Below are 13,959 nucleotides of genomic sequence, written 5' to 3'. Positions count from 1 at the left end.
TATATATTTGTGGGGGAAAAAACTAGAAGGAAGTATACTAATAAATAACCAATTTAGGAAGTGGGTGAAAGGATGTAGGAGGAATTTTCCTGATGATTCTTGAAAATTTGCTGATCACACAGTAGATTTCAACAAACTTTTCAAGAATCTCTAGCCATGAGAATTTGAAAAGCGTACATGAAGGGACTGCATGCCCCCTAAAAGCTAACACTGTCCACTGTGATTCTCATACTGGCAATCAATCCCTTCATGAACTGGTGCCCAGACAATTGCAGGATAAAGTGCCACCATCGACCAGAACAGTAGTGCAAAGGGTTCAAAGAAACTCAGTTAGCTTAGAAACAAGGGGAGGGGAGTTTGTTCAGTCACAGAAGTTTCCTTTCATGGAGGGGAGTTTATTCATTCCATTTCAGCTATAGACTAGCTTCAGAGACTACCAGCCTGGAACCTGAGTGGAGCTGTCTATCAACAGCCCCTCCAAACTCACAGGAGCCCCACATTCTGCTCACCAAGATACTGTGGTTCACCGCCCTTTTCACTCAGCTCATACTCCACTCGGAATCCTGACACGGTGTCCGAAGCAGAGACCCATGAGACCACAAAGCTGCTGGCTGTGATTTCAGTCACCGACTCAGAAGTGGCCACAACGGGAGAAAAGGGTGCTGTCTCTCCTGTCACAGTGTTGCCTAGAGGGTAGAAGAAAAGGGAGAAAGCAAACCATTCAGCTGTCTAGAACATTCACCATCCTCGCCTGCAGAATATGCATCTGACAATGCAGGTGCCATTCCTGGAAGAATACGATCTGAGACGGAACACTTCCTGAGGGAGCCCATGTCTGGGGCCCACAGGAGGATTCTAGGGGACATCACGTACTGGTGACAGGTGTGCTCGGGCTTGTGGTGAAGTCGAAGCGGGTCACCTCTCTCTGGCCATACTGCTGGATGCTGATGAGCTGCCCCTCGTATATCACACCTGGGGTCAGGCCTTTGATAGTGTACGAGTTTAAGTGGCCTGGGATGGTGGCTTCCTTCCAACGGCCCGTAGACGTTTTCTGCAATTTTAGGTTAAAAGAAACTATCACACAAGTGTTTTCAAGGATGGACCTTCAGAAAGAGTGTTCTGTATATCACTCAAAGGAGGAGGGATCTTTTATAGCTCCATTCTGGATGAAAGTCGTACAGAACTGGAATTGGAGTAGAGACTTATTAAGGATTACTATTAGAATTGTACCTCCTTGGAGTTTACCATGTACATGTTGTGGTGTTTTTCTTACTTGTTGCCATTAATCTTCATCTCTCAACCCTCTATACCCAGAAGTGATTACTGCTTTGCTCTCATTTTAGAAGTAGAGAAACAAAGGGTTACGGGCTGGAAGTTACACTGTTGCAGGCACTGAATACCTTTCCCTTTAGTCTGAGTGTTTAGTAGTTTAATTATTTAATAACAGGAGCCTAGGTTTCATCTCTTCCAATTCTTTCACTTTTACAATAAGCAGAGATTGGTTCTTTCTAGAGTGAAAAAAGGCCATACATTCTGTCTCTTAACTTGGGATACATTTCACGTTTCTTGCCTGGCAGAAACATCCAAAAGCATAACAATGCTTTGACTCAGACCCTGGGCCATCATGGAGAGATTCAACTGGTGTGGTTTTGTCACTCATACTTGGAAAAGAACTCCCCCATGCAGAGTGGTGAGCCCACTTTAGGGAAGACTGGAAAAGAATGTCATTTCAGTTTATTTAATCTTTTGTTTCCAGTTTTTTATCTTGACATCCACCCAATTTCATTAATGTCATGGATCACAAAGCTCATTGCAATCCAATGAGTGGATAAGAAACACCTCAACTTCAAACAAGATGAAATCCTTCTAAGTGTAAATAGTCTACAGCAGTGCAAGGATCAAAATACATATTTGGTGCTCAGTGATTTTATTTAATTACCCAATCAACCAGCTTGTTAATAATGCCAATGTTCAAGTGCCTGTTTATATATTTTGGGGTAAATGAAAATGATCTTAAATGCTCTCTAATTTTAAATTTCAATAAAATTATATTGTAAAAAAATTGAAATTAGTCATTATGAGTAGCTCAAAACTAGCAACAGACTTTTATTCAATAGTAGTTTTTTGTTTGTTATCATAAGAAAATTCTGGAATATAATGGTATTACAAAAAAATAGATGGCATTAAAAAAAAAAGCCAGGTGCCAGTATCTCACACCTATAATAATAGCTACTCAGGAGGCTGAGATCTGAGGATCAAAGTTTGAAGCTAGCCTGGACAGGAAAGTCCATGAGACTCTTTTCCCAAATTAACAAGCAAAAAGCTCAAAGTAGAGCTGTTGCTTAAGTGGTAAAATGCCAACCTTGAAGAGTAAAAACCAAGTGGGGGTAGAGGCCTTGACTTCAGGTAAGCTATATCCAAAGTGCATCAATTTTTCCAAATATGAATTCAATTTAAGGGTATTATATGCAACATTTAATAAAAGATTGAGTAAAGAATAGTTTGGACTATCATTAAACATTCAACATTTTTTTAAAAAAAACATCTAATGTCTTCTAAATACTATACAAGTCAACCAAAGCTACACTCTAATGTGACTGACCACATGTCAATTGGTCACTAAGAAAATACAAATGCTATCTGATAGCTACTCAGATCTGTGGAATCAAAGCTAAACAAACAAACAGGACAGCACATCCAGATTTGGTAAGGTCAGGAGCCCCAGTGCCCCAGGTTTCTGGGAGAATACTTACAGGTCTCCACCTGAGGATGTACTTAGTGATATGAGATGGTTCTGGTGCATTCCACTGGATAGGGTGAGAGTTGGGCTGGCTGGGGGTTTCAGTGATAATTACTTGGACAGGACCACTTGTACCTGAAAATGGAAATGGGAGATTTGGTCATGCTATTTTATTCACTCACCACATTGACTTATAGTTAATATACACCTATGGCCATCATTAAAGACAGTTTGCTTACCAGTAACTATGAGTATAATAAAAACTATTAGGTGGGAAGGACAAGGGGTGAACAAAAGCAGCAGTGGTACTTACTGGACACTATGCTGAAAATGAACGATATTACTTGTGGGTGGGAATGGGAGGGAATAACTAGGAGAGAGCAAGAGAAAGAGTGACAATATCCAAAAAGAAATGTACTCATTACCTGACTTATGTAACTAACCCCTCCATACATTGCTTTTATAACAACAGAAGTCAAAAAGAAACTATTAAGCTTAGCCCTTTATATGCTAACACTGGAAACAATGCAACAGATCCTTTTTTAGCTGATAATTATTGTCTTTCTCACAAGAAATAAGTAGAATTGCTTTATAACAAATCATTTTGAAAAAAAGATTAAGTATCTTGGCATGCTTTCTTCTCTATTTTCTTTTTTTTTTTTCTTTTTCTCTCTTTTTTTATTTTTTTTGTCAGTTGTGGGGCTTGAACTCTGGGCCTGGGTGCTGTCCCTTAGCAATTCAGCTCAAAGCTAGCACTCTACCACACAGTGCCACTTCCGGTTTTCTGGGGGTTAACTGGAGATAAGAGACTAATGGACTTTCCTGTCTGGGCTGGCTTTGAACCACTATCCCTAGATCTCAGACTCCTGAATAGCTAGGATTGCAGACATGAACCACCAGCACCCAGCTTTCTCTATTTTCAAAGTAAGAATTTTGAGACCCTCTTGAAAGTGCCTTCATACAAATATTGCAATTCAGAGTACAAATTCCATGTACTGATTGCACTAAGCCTCTGTTACAGCCAATTCTCATGTGTGGATGTTTTCGTCACTAATGCATCTACTAAGAAGGAAACCACATTCCAAAGGCCATATGATATGATGTAAAACAAACACATTTCTAAATAGGGTAGAATCTTAGACAAATAGACAAAGCTAATCATTAAAAAGCCAATTTTATTTCTCACCAGTCTTAGTATGGAAAAAGAAATCTAATTTTACTTTTATTCAAGAGAAATACTCTAATAACCATTGGTCAAAATTTTTAAGAGATCCAACTTTTTTTATTCAAAAGCCGCTAACTATGGAAATGACATTATGACAACGTTTCATATTTTGATAGGTGTGACTAATAAACAAAATGTCAAGTACAGATTGAGTTCTTTCATTAAAAAAAAGTGAAAATAAACTAAATTTCTTAATACAGTAGACTCCATTTAGGAAAATATGTTTATAGAATAGAAAATTATCTTTCTTCTAAACATTATATTATCAGTTAAAACTCATTTGTAAAAGGTTCCTTGTCATAATCCTTCCCAAGAATTTCTCAAAAATATTTTCCATTTAATAAGGTATTTCTCTAGTCTTTTAACACATTTAAGTTTTCTGAAGGCTCTTAGGAACAAGTATATTGATTTTCAAACTTAGTTGTCATCTATCTCAGCTGTTAAATTATCTTTGCAAACAAAAATTTCTCTAGCAGAACAATTATATTACTTGTCAATCCCTGTAGACTCGAAAGTTCTAAAATAATAGACTCATTACTATACTGACAATAATTCAAAGTTGGCTGAACACTTCAAAATATTTGTAGTCTCCTTTGGAGACTACTTTAGAAATATCTGGAGACCAACTTGGAATCTTAATTTCATTAATGCATACATATCCAAGACACATGAAAATTCACATGTAAAATACTGTTTTCCATTCTTACACTTCACAGAAAATGCCAGATATTTCTTTTCTATGGCTCTTTGTTCATGAAAGCTTACATTCAAGCATGAATAACTTTGTTTTTTGTTTTGTTTTGTAGGTGGTAGGGCCTGAACTCTGGGCTTGGGTGCTGTCCCCCAGCTCAAGGCTCTATAACTTGAGCCACAGCACCACTTCTGGACTTTCCTGCTTATGTGGTACTGAGGAATCGAACCCGGGGCCTCATACATGCAAGGCACTCTACCACTGAGCCACCTTCCCGGGCCCTCAAGCAAGTTTTAAAAGACAAATACCTAAACAAAATTTTAGACCTTTAAATTTTAAATATTTATACTTCAGTTAAAAATAAGACTGCCATGTCTTTAAGTCATTAACAATAATCCGCATAAGGCTGTTTAAATATTGGTCCTTCAAAGATTTCCTACTATAATCTTTTCAGTTACAGAAGACAATTTACTTGTTGTATCAGTAATGACTGAGGGAAAAAAGTTTATGATGGTAAATTGTCTACAAAAAAATAATTCTTTAAAAGTCAATATTAGTCAGTCACTGGTAGCTCATGCCTGCAATCCTAGTTACCCAGGACACTAAGATCTGAGGATCACCATTCAAAGCCACCCCTGGGCAAGACTCTTATCTCCAATTAACTGCCAGAAAAACAGAAGTGGGGCTATGGCTCCACGTGGCAGAGCTCTAGCCTTGAACAGAAAAGCTTAGGGACAGTGACCAGGCCCTGCGTTCAAGCCCCATGATCAACAATAAATAAGCAAATAAATAAATAAAACAGAAAGTCAATACTAATGACTTTTATTATCTAATTGTGCTACTATACCCACAAGGACACAAACAGGAGTATGAAGAAGGGGAAGGAAAGGAAAGAGTGAGGTTTCTGCAGTGATTTTAACTCCTGCTACAATGGATCAAAACTACTGAATTCTACCTTTTAAATCTCAGGCACAGGACATAGTTCATCTTTAAGGGAACCACACTAAACAGCAGTGGTCACTTAGCACATTTTTGTAATTCTATGCTACATACAACTGGAAGACAGAAAAGTTGAAAATCACACATATACATTATTTAAATTTCTAATAATTTCATTGTATTTTTTCTTCTTCTTTAATTTCTTTTGCTTTTTAAAGCAAAGTTTCTCTATGTAGCTCACACTGGCCTTTAACTTGCCAAGAATCTCAGGCTGGCCTCAAGTTCATGCTACTTCTGACTTAACTTCCTGAGTGCGGGGATTTACAGGTGTGGGGCTCCCTATTCAGTCTGACCATCCTTTTTGATTCTAGTTATTTGGTGTAATTATTTCATTAACCACTCGGTCTTATATGAGCAATTACCACTGTGAAATCTTTACTTCTCTTATTCAATACGATCAAACTTAACTCTAAACTAGTTAAGAAGAAGCAGGCATGATACAATTTATGCACTTTCAAAATCTGTTTAAACTAAGCTCACACTGAATCACTTCCAGTTATGGTGACCCTGGAGAAGTTAAACATTTATCATTTTTTCAACTCAATCCTTCTTCCCTCTACTTAATTTGCTGAGAGCTGTGTTTTCCTAGTTGCTTATTGACAAATCAAAGACTCTTATCTTCTGTTAGTTTGGACAACTCTTCTAAACCTCTGTAGGAAGAGCCAACAGGGCAAGGCTCAGAGACAATCTATTGGTAATCTGTTGTTTCTTTATTCTTTCCACACGCTCACAGCCCACACATTGGACAAACCAGACATGCGGATAACTACCACACAGCATGTCTGAGGTCAAGCACCCCTCCCCACTCTCCCTCTTTTCAAAAGGGCTCAGTGGGCCTTTTTGATGTTGCCCTTTTTAGAAAGTAGGGACAAAGTCAACAGGTAAATCTCCATGTAGAGTAACAGATTTTAGTGGCAGTGTGGTGGCTCAAGGGGTAGAGCACTAGTCTTGAGTAAAAAAACTTAAAAACAGCACCTTCCCCCTAGATTCAAGCCCAAGAAAGAACTGGCACCAGAAAGAACAAGCAAGCGAGAGAGAGAGACAGACAGACAGACAGAAACAGAAAGAGAAATAGAGGCAGAACCAGAACAAAGATCAAGAGAAATAATTTTCAACTATTTTTGACACAACGGAAAATAATTTCAACACACTAGTAGCCATTGAAATGAAGGAGGATTATTTTAGACATTTCTGAACAAATTATCTTCTCAACTCACAATACTGCTGTAACCAAACTTAAAACTCAACTGAAAAACAACAACAACAAAATCCAGAGTGATTCCACATCTGAATCCACCAGGAAATACAACTTAAGAAGTGTCTTTCCATAAACATGTGAAAGCCAAGTCAGGGCTGTTCACCATCTTCCCATTCTATAGATGAGGAAGCGAAAGAGTGGGGTGTGACTGGTATCTGAATGGCAGCACGTTCAGAGCTGGGATCCAGGGCCTGGCCTTCTAGTTTGTTCTCGATCACAGAGCATCTCTCATCACATTATGGAGGCACTGAGTTCATCTAATCTTAATTTCAGAAACTCCCTAAATCATTTTGCTTGTGAATGAGGACATATTTATTGTCTAAAGTTAGGAGAGTCATTCAAAATATCTAGGAGCCATGCAAATAACTGATGTCTGGTAAGTTGATGTCCCCAATTCAACATGTCTAATTACAATCACTCACTAATTTTTTTTTTTTTTGGAGGGGGGATCGATCATGGGAGCGTGAACTCTGGGCCTGGGCGCTGTCCCTCAGCTCTTCAGCTCAAGGCTAGCACTCTACCACTTGAGCCACAGCACCACTTCCGGCTTTTTCTGTTAATGTGGTGCTGGGGAATGGAACCCAGGGCCTTATGCATGAAAGGCAAGCACTCTACCACTGAGCCACCTTCCCTAGCCCTCAGTAAATTTTAAATCATGCTTTTCCCAAAAATCTATGACTAACCCTACAGATAGAAATCATGTCATTGTGACCTGGGAAAAAAAAAGCAATAAACATTTGAAAGTGTTTGAACTATACAGGCAGAGTTGACCAAGTTACTCAATGCTTGACCCAGAATACTCTGTTCCATATTTGAACTCATCAAACAAATGGACAGTTTGACACAAGAAGGCCTCAGAGAACATGGTAGAAGAAAACATACCCACATTATATTCCATGCCCCCTCTTCGCTGTTACTTTTAAGAACTGTATTTAACTCTATTCCCAGGACACCTCAATCCAAGGTTTCTACTTCCACGTATAGATAGACAAGAGATCAAATGAGCTCAAGTGGTTTAACCTAATGGGATAGTCTACAGTATATGAAACTAAATTGTGAGTGAGTAAACAATTTCCTACCTTTTTCTTGATGGGAGGAGAAAGGGAAATTCTGTCAAAAGTTCAACCATTGGAGGAAAAAAAAAAAATGGCAAAGAGAAGAATCCCCACGTGGAGCTTAAGCCATTAATAAACACTGAACAGTGCTGTTTGGTCCTCAGTGCACAGTCTCAGAGCTGCTCACCTGGGTAGGACTGCAGAGGTTGGCAATGCCACTCCCCAATGCCCCGGCCATAGCAATAGCACTGGTATCTGACGCCGTGCACGTACTTCTCCCACGAGTCTCCGATTTGATAAAATGTCCGGGTTTCTGAATCCTGACACTGGTCTAGAAAATATGCCAGAAAAACATTTTTACAGATGTTTTTTTACGAAGTTTGACAAATACTGATTATGTGAATTTTTTGTTTTGGTTTGGGTTTTTGGCGGTCATATGGCTTGAACTCTGGGCACTGTCCCTGAGCATTTCAGCTCAAGGCTAGTGTTCTACCACTTGAGCCACAGCACCATTTCCAGTTTTCTGGTGGTTATCTGGAGATAAGAATCTAACAGACTTTCCTGCTCAGTCTGGCTTTGAACCACGATCCTCAGATCTCAGCCTCCTGAGTAGCTAGGTGTGAGCCACAGGCACCTGGCTGAAATGAATATTAATTTCTTAAATAGATACTCTGTGTGTGTGTGTGTGTGTGTGCGTGCATGCTCATCCTGAGGTTTGAACTCAGAGCTTGGGTAATACCCCTTTTTTGCTCAAGATTAGCTATCACTTTATCACTAGAGCCATAGCTCTACTTCTAGCTTTTTAATGCTTAATTAGAGATAACAGTATCACAGACTTTGCTGCCCATGCTGGCTTCAAACCATCCAGATTTCAATCTCCTAAGTAGCTTGGATTTTACGCCTGAGTCACTGGTGCCCAGTTAGATAGTCTATCTTATCCATATCAGCTATACTATTTGAATAGCCAGGAAAAAATTCCAATTATTAGAGGACCTAATCTTAGGTCAATCATGTAGATTTTAACTAAGATTAACTACTAAGAAGCTTCTAAGAAAATCTCTTTGGGTCTGTGTCAGCTTTGGCAATCTCAGGTCAAACAAACTGACTTGGTTTATTTTCCCAGTGAGCAATCTCTCTTTAAGTAAAGGAATTTTTAATGGATTACCTTATACTTGGAGTGCTAGCAACCTAGCTTGTTTAAGGACAAACCTTCACTCTGCCCAATTTTGTCACACTGAGCAGCCAAAATTAAATTAAGAGTATTTTGGAGGAGGCATTCGCTTGCCTCATCTTTGGCCCTATTATTCTACAATCAGCAAAGGAAAGTTGATTATCTTAATGATGCAGAACCAAAGCCCTAACTCCTCTCAATTAAAGAAAACCTGCAAACGTCACCCAATCCAGCAAAAGCCAGATGATTACAATTGAGATGATACATTAGTTTGAAATGAAAGAAAAGACTTTGCAAAGCTTTCTGCAAACAATTAAAGTCCTAGTCAACTTCAGCTACAGAAAAACTAATTGCTGGCTATATCTAAAACTGGCTAAGCATTCTCCACATCCAAAATCATCCAGCAAGAGGGGGCTACTTACCAATGGGATCACACTTCCATCTGCCCCGGCCCTGGCCAAAGCAGGTGCAGTTCAACATGTGACCCTCTTCATGACGCTTGTGGAATGTATCATTCACATTGTACGTGATGTCATCAACAATGCACTGATCTGTTTGGGAAGCAATTGGAGGGGTGAAGCAGTTTTTAAATTCCACTGATGAACAAAATTATGTTTTTCAAAACAGATGATTCTTCTCCTTGATTGCTGAGACTTTTCAGGAAATCAGCTTTGCTATTGACTTAGATAGAATAAGCACTTTGTTTCCCTTCTAAACTTGGTAATACAATTTTTGCCTCTTTTCAAAATTTCTCTCTTACAGACCTGTAACATCAGTAGATACAACTCAAGAATATGGTAAAAAAAAATATATACACCTCACTGTGAAAAACCAATTTTGAATAAACACATGTACTAGTTGTTATAGTCCTTGCCTAGTTGATAACTTCCCTTTAATTTCTTTTTGTTATAATGAGATGATTCAACATGTTTGTGGAAGACACAGCAGAGTGCGGTGGTCTTTGCATTGGAATGGGAAATGGGGAAGGGAAAAAGATAGGTGGACTTAGACTGAAATAAAACAGCATGTGCATATAGTATTTGAATTTTGTTCCTCACTCTCCAAGAGATCCTGAGAAGATTGCTTTCCCTCTTTGGATCTCTGCTTCTTCATATGTAAAATAAGAACCTTAGTCTCATAAAACCTACTATGGGGGGAGAGATGGGGAGGGGGGGAAACAAAGGAGGAGGCAACAATTGATAAGAAATGTACTCATTATCTTGCCCATGTAATTCTAACTCCTCTATACAGTATTTTCACAATTAAAAAAACCTACTAAGGTTCCGTTCAGTTCTGTTCTGTAGTATCATATGTAAATTATTACTCCTGAGTCATGCTGCCCATAGGACACCACAAAAAGAACAGAAGCAGACCAGTGTGTACAAACTAACCACATAAATTATTTATTAGCCCAGAGTTCTATTTAAATATTATTTTTCAAATCAAAGAAAGGAAAAACTAAAACAGTTTTCAAAAAGCCAACAATTCTTCATATATCTGAGTCCAAAGGGGAAAACAGGAATTTAATTTCTAATTTGTCTTAAACTTGGATCTCGTAGGACCTGCTTTTTGATTAGCAAAGTATTTTTTATTTACAGAAATGATCTGATCTTTTCTAGATATGAATCCAGGGCAAAACCTGAAGCTCCAAGATTCAAATCTTGATGATTTTGTCTTTTACGTTTATCTTTTTGGTTGAGCCTAAGTAGTTAAATGCTGGGAATGTTCCAGAAACCTAGAACTGCTGAGCCAGCTTTGTTTATCTCTTTCCTTCTTTCTTTTCTCTCTCCTTCCGTACTTCCATACTTTCTTCCTCCGTCTTTCCCTCCTCACTCTCTCCTCACCCCAACCCCACCTCTCGGCACTCGTGGCTCTCAGATATTTTCAATAAACCAGCATACCTCGGAGCTGGGAGTAGGCGACACACGTCCACTCTCCACGACCATTCCCAACACACGTGCACCTCATCATGTGACCCATGTCATGCTGTTTATCCCACTGATCTCCAATGCGATACATAACTCCCTCGTTGGTTGTACAGATCTCCTCGTGGGCTGTTTGGAAATAGATCAGAAGTACATTGATAAGCAATCACAGGGTCCAAATGGGTATGCATACAATAGTCCAGATTGGTCATTCTACATATTCTCAGTTGTGAAGAAGCCTTGAGTGCCTTCAAAATCTCTAAGTGCAACTAGCAGAAGTGTACAGTTTTGAGGGAGAAAATTATTCAAAGGTACGATATGCTATAGGAAAGCATTACAGAAGGGCTGAGGGGTGTTCAACTAAAATAATACCTACACATTGACTCAAAGGCTTTACATTGTTCTAGAAGCCTGCCTTGTAACTTGTCCTATTTCTGGTTTAGAATAGTTCTCAAAGATAAGCTATGTATTTGGGTATAGAATGTCAAGAAAAAAAGTTTTCCTCCTAAACCCAATGTTATTATTTGTTGAAACGAGCAAAATGAAAGTATAAATGGTTTTCCTGTCTCTTACTACACAGGGCACAGGTTCCTGGTTCTACAACTGGAAAATTCAAGGTCATCAACATGACTCTTGAAATTTGAAAACAAATAAAAAGGCCTTGGTTCCCTTTTGTTCATTCAAGAAACTAAATAAATAAAAACATTCCCTACTTGTCAGAAAATGTGTTTGGTCATGGCACTTGATAAGTGGTAGAGCTTATATCAGTCAAACCAAAGCCTCGTATCAAGAACTGTAGGTCTGGGACTACAGCAGTCAGTTTGATTTCTTAGCTGTGTGCTCCCACAGAAGATAGTACTTTTGCAAATTTATATTTCCAGACTTAACAACAACAAAAAAGGATTTGATTATTTATGTAGCTATTGACACCAGATCACACCAATGGAATTTTAAAAGCTGAGCACTGGTGGCTCATGCATGTAATCCTAGCTACTCAACAGGAGGCTGAGACTCTCATCTCTCATTAACTACCAAAACCTCAAAAGTGGAACTGTGGCTTAAGTGGTACAGTACCAGACTCGATCATGAAAAAGCTAAGGGACAGCACAGTACCCATGCTCTGAGTTCAAGCCTCACAACAAAAAAGTATGCCAATAATTATATAGTTATATAGTCCTCTCCATTCTTACGTATATGATAGGATGTATAGAGAGATACATAGATATCATCTAAATGAACCAAACAGAAATAAACAGAACCCCAGTCTCTGCTCTGGCCCCCTAAGGGGTTTTATATATATAGGCAACCCACAGGGTTTCATCTTACCAGCCATGGGACAGAATCCAAATTTCTGGTCAACATCATAGTTCTGTGTGGTTCCACACCATTTCATGTTATCCCTCCTGCCCTCAGAAGTACAATCAGTATAATTGTGGTTGTTGTACAGGAAAGGAAAGTGGCACAAGGCACCATTGGAATTTCCACCTCGAGTCTGCACCAAAACTGCCAGGACAATACAAATAGGAAGGGATAGGTTACAATGGAAAGGCTCAGAGAGTACCAGGTTTCTTAAGCTAATTCCCAGACATCCTCTACCAGAATAAAAGATGTCAGATAATATAAATATAGTCTTAAGCTTCTTAGTCTATTTTTATCTTCACTTTCAAAATAGATTTCAATCTCATTCCATTCATTTTTCTGAGCCAAGAAGAAACAAACAAACAAAAAAGATTAAGTGATAGCTTTGTAGAAAATATAATCCTAACCAGAAGGAAGACAAGCAAAGTCTCTCAGATATCCATGCTGTGCATATGAATGCACAGCCTTGTGGGACCTTCTACAAATTTCAATGTATTTCCACGCATGAGCATCTTTAATCACAGCATAATCCCTCCATGTGGAGATAATTGCACTGGAGGGCTTGTCCCTGGGTGTGGTTTCACAGTGGTGGTACAGGAGACCAGGGAATGAGCCTTGCTGCTGAGTTAGCTCCATATCTCTTGGGTCCAAACAGATCCCATGGGAAGCTCCTTGTGTAACCTTACAATTAATGGTTCAACAGTTGGCAAATAGAATGGGTTTCCCCCCCACACCCTGTGGTCTCTACTGGGACACTCACCAGTATGGTCGGTACAGAAAGAATACTTCTGATCCTGCTCATAATTTGAAGTTGTGCTACACCACAGATGTCCATCCTGCCGCCCTTCTGTGGTGCAGGAGTAGAAGGTGCGGCCGTTGTAGGTGAAGGGGAGGACGCAGGGCTCTCCATTTGAATTGCCACCATAAGTCTGAGTCACAGCTACAAGCACACACAAAGACAGAAACGTCTCAGTCAAGAGAACGGCTTTGCCTCCCACTAACAGCTGCTTATTTATAGCTTAAAATGAGAGACTGAGCTTGTGCCCTCAAAGGAAAAAGCTGTGCATATAGATAATCATCTGCAGTTAAAGCAGGACTCCATCAGGAGAGCCAGGCCTGCTGTGGAGACAGCCAAAGACTTGAGTTCCCTGGATGCCCTTGGCTACTTACTCCTGGGGCCTTCTCTATGTTTATTCTACATGTAAAACTATGCAAATTTAGGGTAATTAAGAATAACTGTTCTAAAGATGATTCTGGGGATAAGTATGCATACTTCTGTGATATAATAAACATAATATATTTGAGCCCACTTTAAGGAAATCTGTTTTTTTTTTTCCGAGAAAGACACTTTTTTTAATTACCATGTTTGTAGCCCAGAAGAGATAACTTTGAGATAACTACATGTCAAAAACCACTGAGATTTTTTTAAGAGTATAAACTATGGATAATCAGCTATTCAAAAAGCAGCCCTTGCAGGAACATTTTTGGCAAATAGAGGGAATACATAGTAGCATAATGCCAATCACAGGAAGGAAA

The 13,959-nt window shown here is 39.1% G+C and overlaps 1 protein-coding gene across 10 annotated transcripts in view; it reads right to left on the bottom strand.

Annotated features, from left to right (window-relative positions):
• Window positions 1-13,959, bottom strand: part of Fn1 (fibronectin 1) — a 71,284-nt gene that overhangs the window by 47,214 nt on the left and 10,111 nt on the right. For all 10 annotated transcript variants that reach the window (XM_042679300.1, XM_042679297.1, XM_042679299.1 and 7 more), the window contains exons 8-15: window positions 13,184-13,363; window positions 12,391-12,567; window positions 11,041-11,193; window positions 9,562-9,690; window positions 8,156-8,299; window positions 2,754-2,875; window positions 874-1,051; window positions 510-686 (exon numbers count right to left, since the gene is read on the bottom strand). In XM_042679300.1, coding sequence (XP_042535234.1) covers window positions 510-686; window positions 874-1,051; window positions 2,754-2,875; window positions 8,156-8,299; window positions 9,562-9,690; window positions 11,041-11,193; window positions 12,391-12,567; window positions 13,184-13,363 — 1,260 coding nt within the window. The remainder of the gene's footprint in view (window positions 1-509; window positions 687-873; window positions 1,052-2,753; window positions 2,876-8,155; window positions 8,300-9,561; window positions 9,691-11,040; window positions 11,194-12,390; window positions 12,568-13,183; window positions 13,364-13,959) is intronic.

Source organism: Dipodomys spectabilis, unplaced genomic scaffold (genome assembly GCF_019054845.1).
Source record: "Dipodomys spectabilis isolate Male_0828 unplaced genomic scaffold, ASM1905484v1 ptg000051l, whole genome shotgun sequence".
Classification (NCBI taxonomy): domain Eukaryota; kingdom Metazoa; phylum Chordata; class Mammalia; order Rodentia; family Heteromyidae; genus Dipodomys; species Dipodomys spectabilis.
This window is presented reverse-complemented; position numbering and strand designations above follow the sequence as displayed.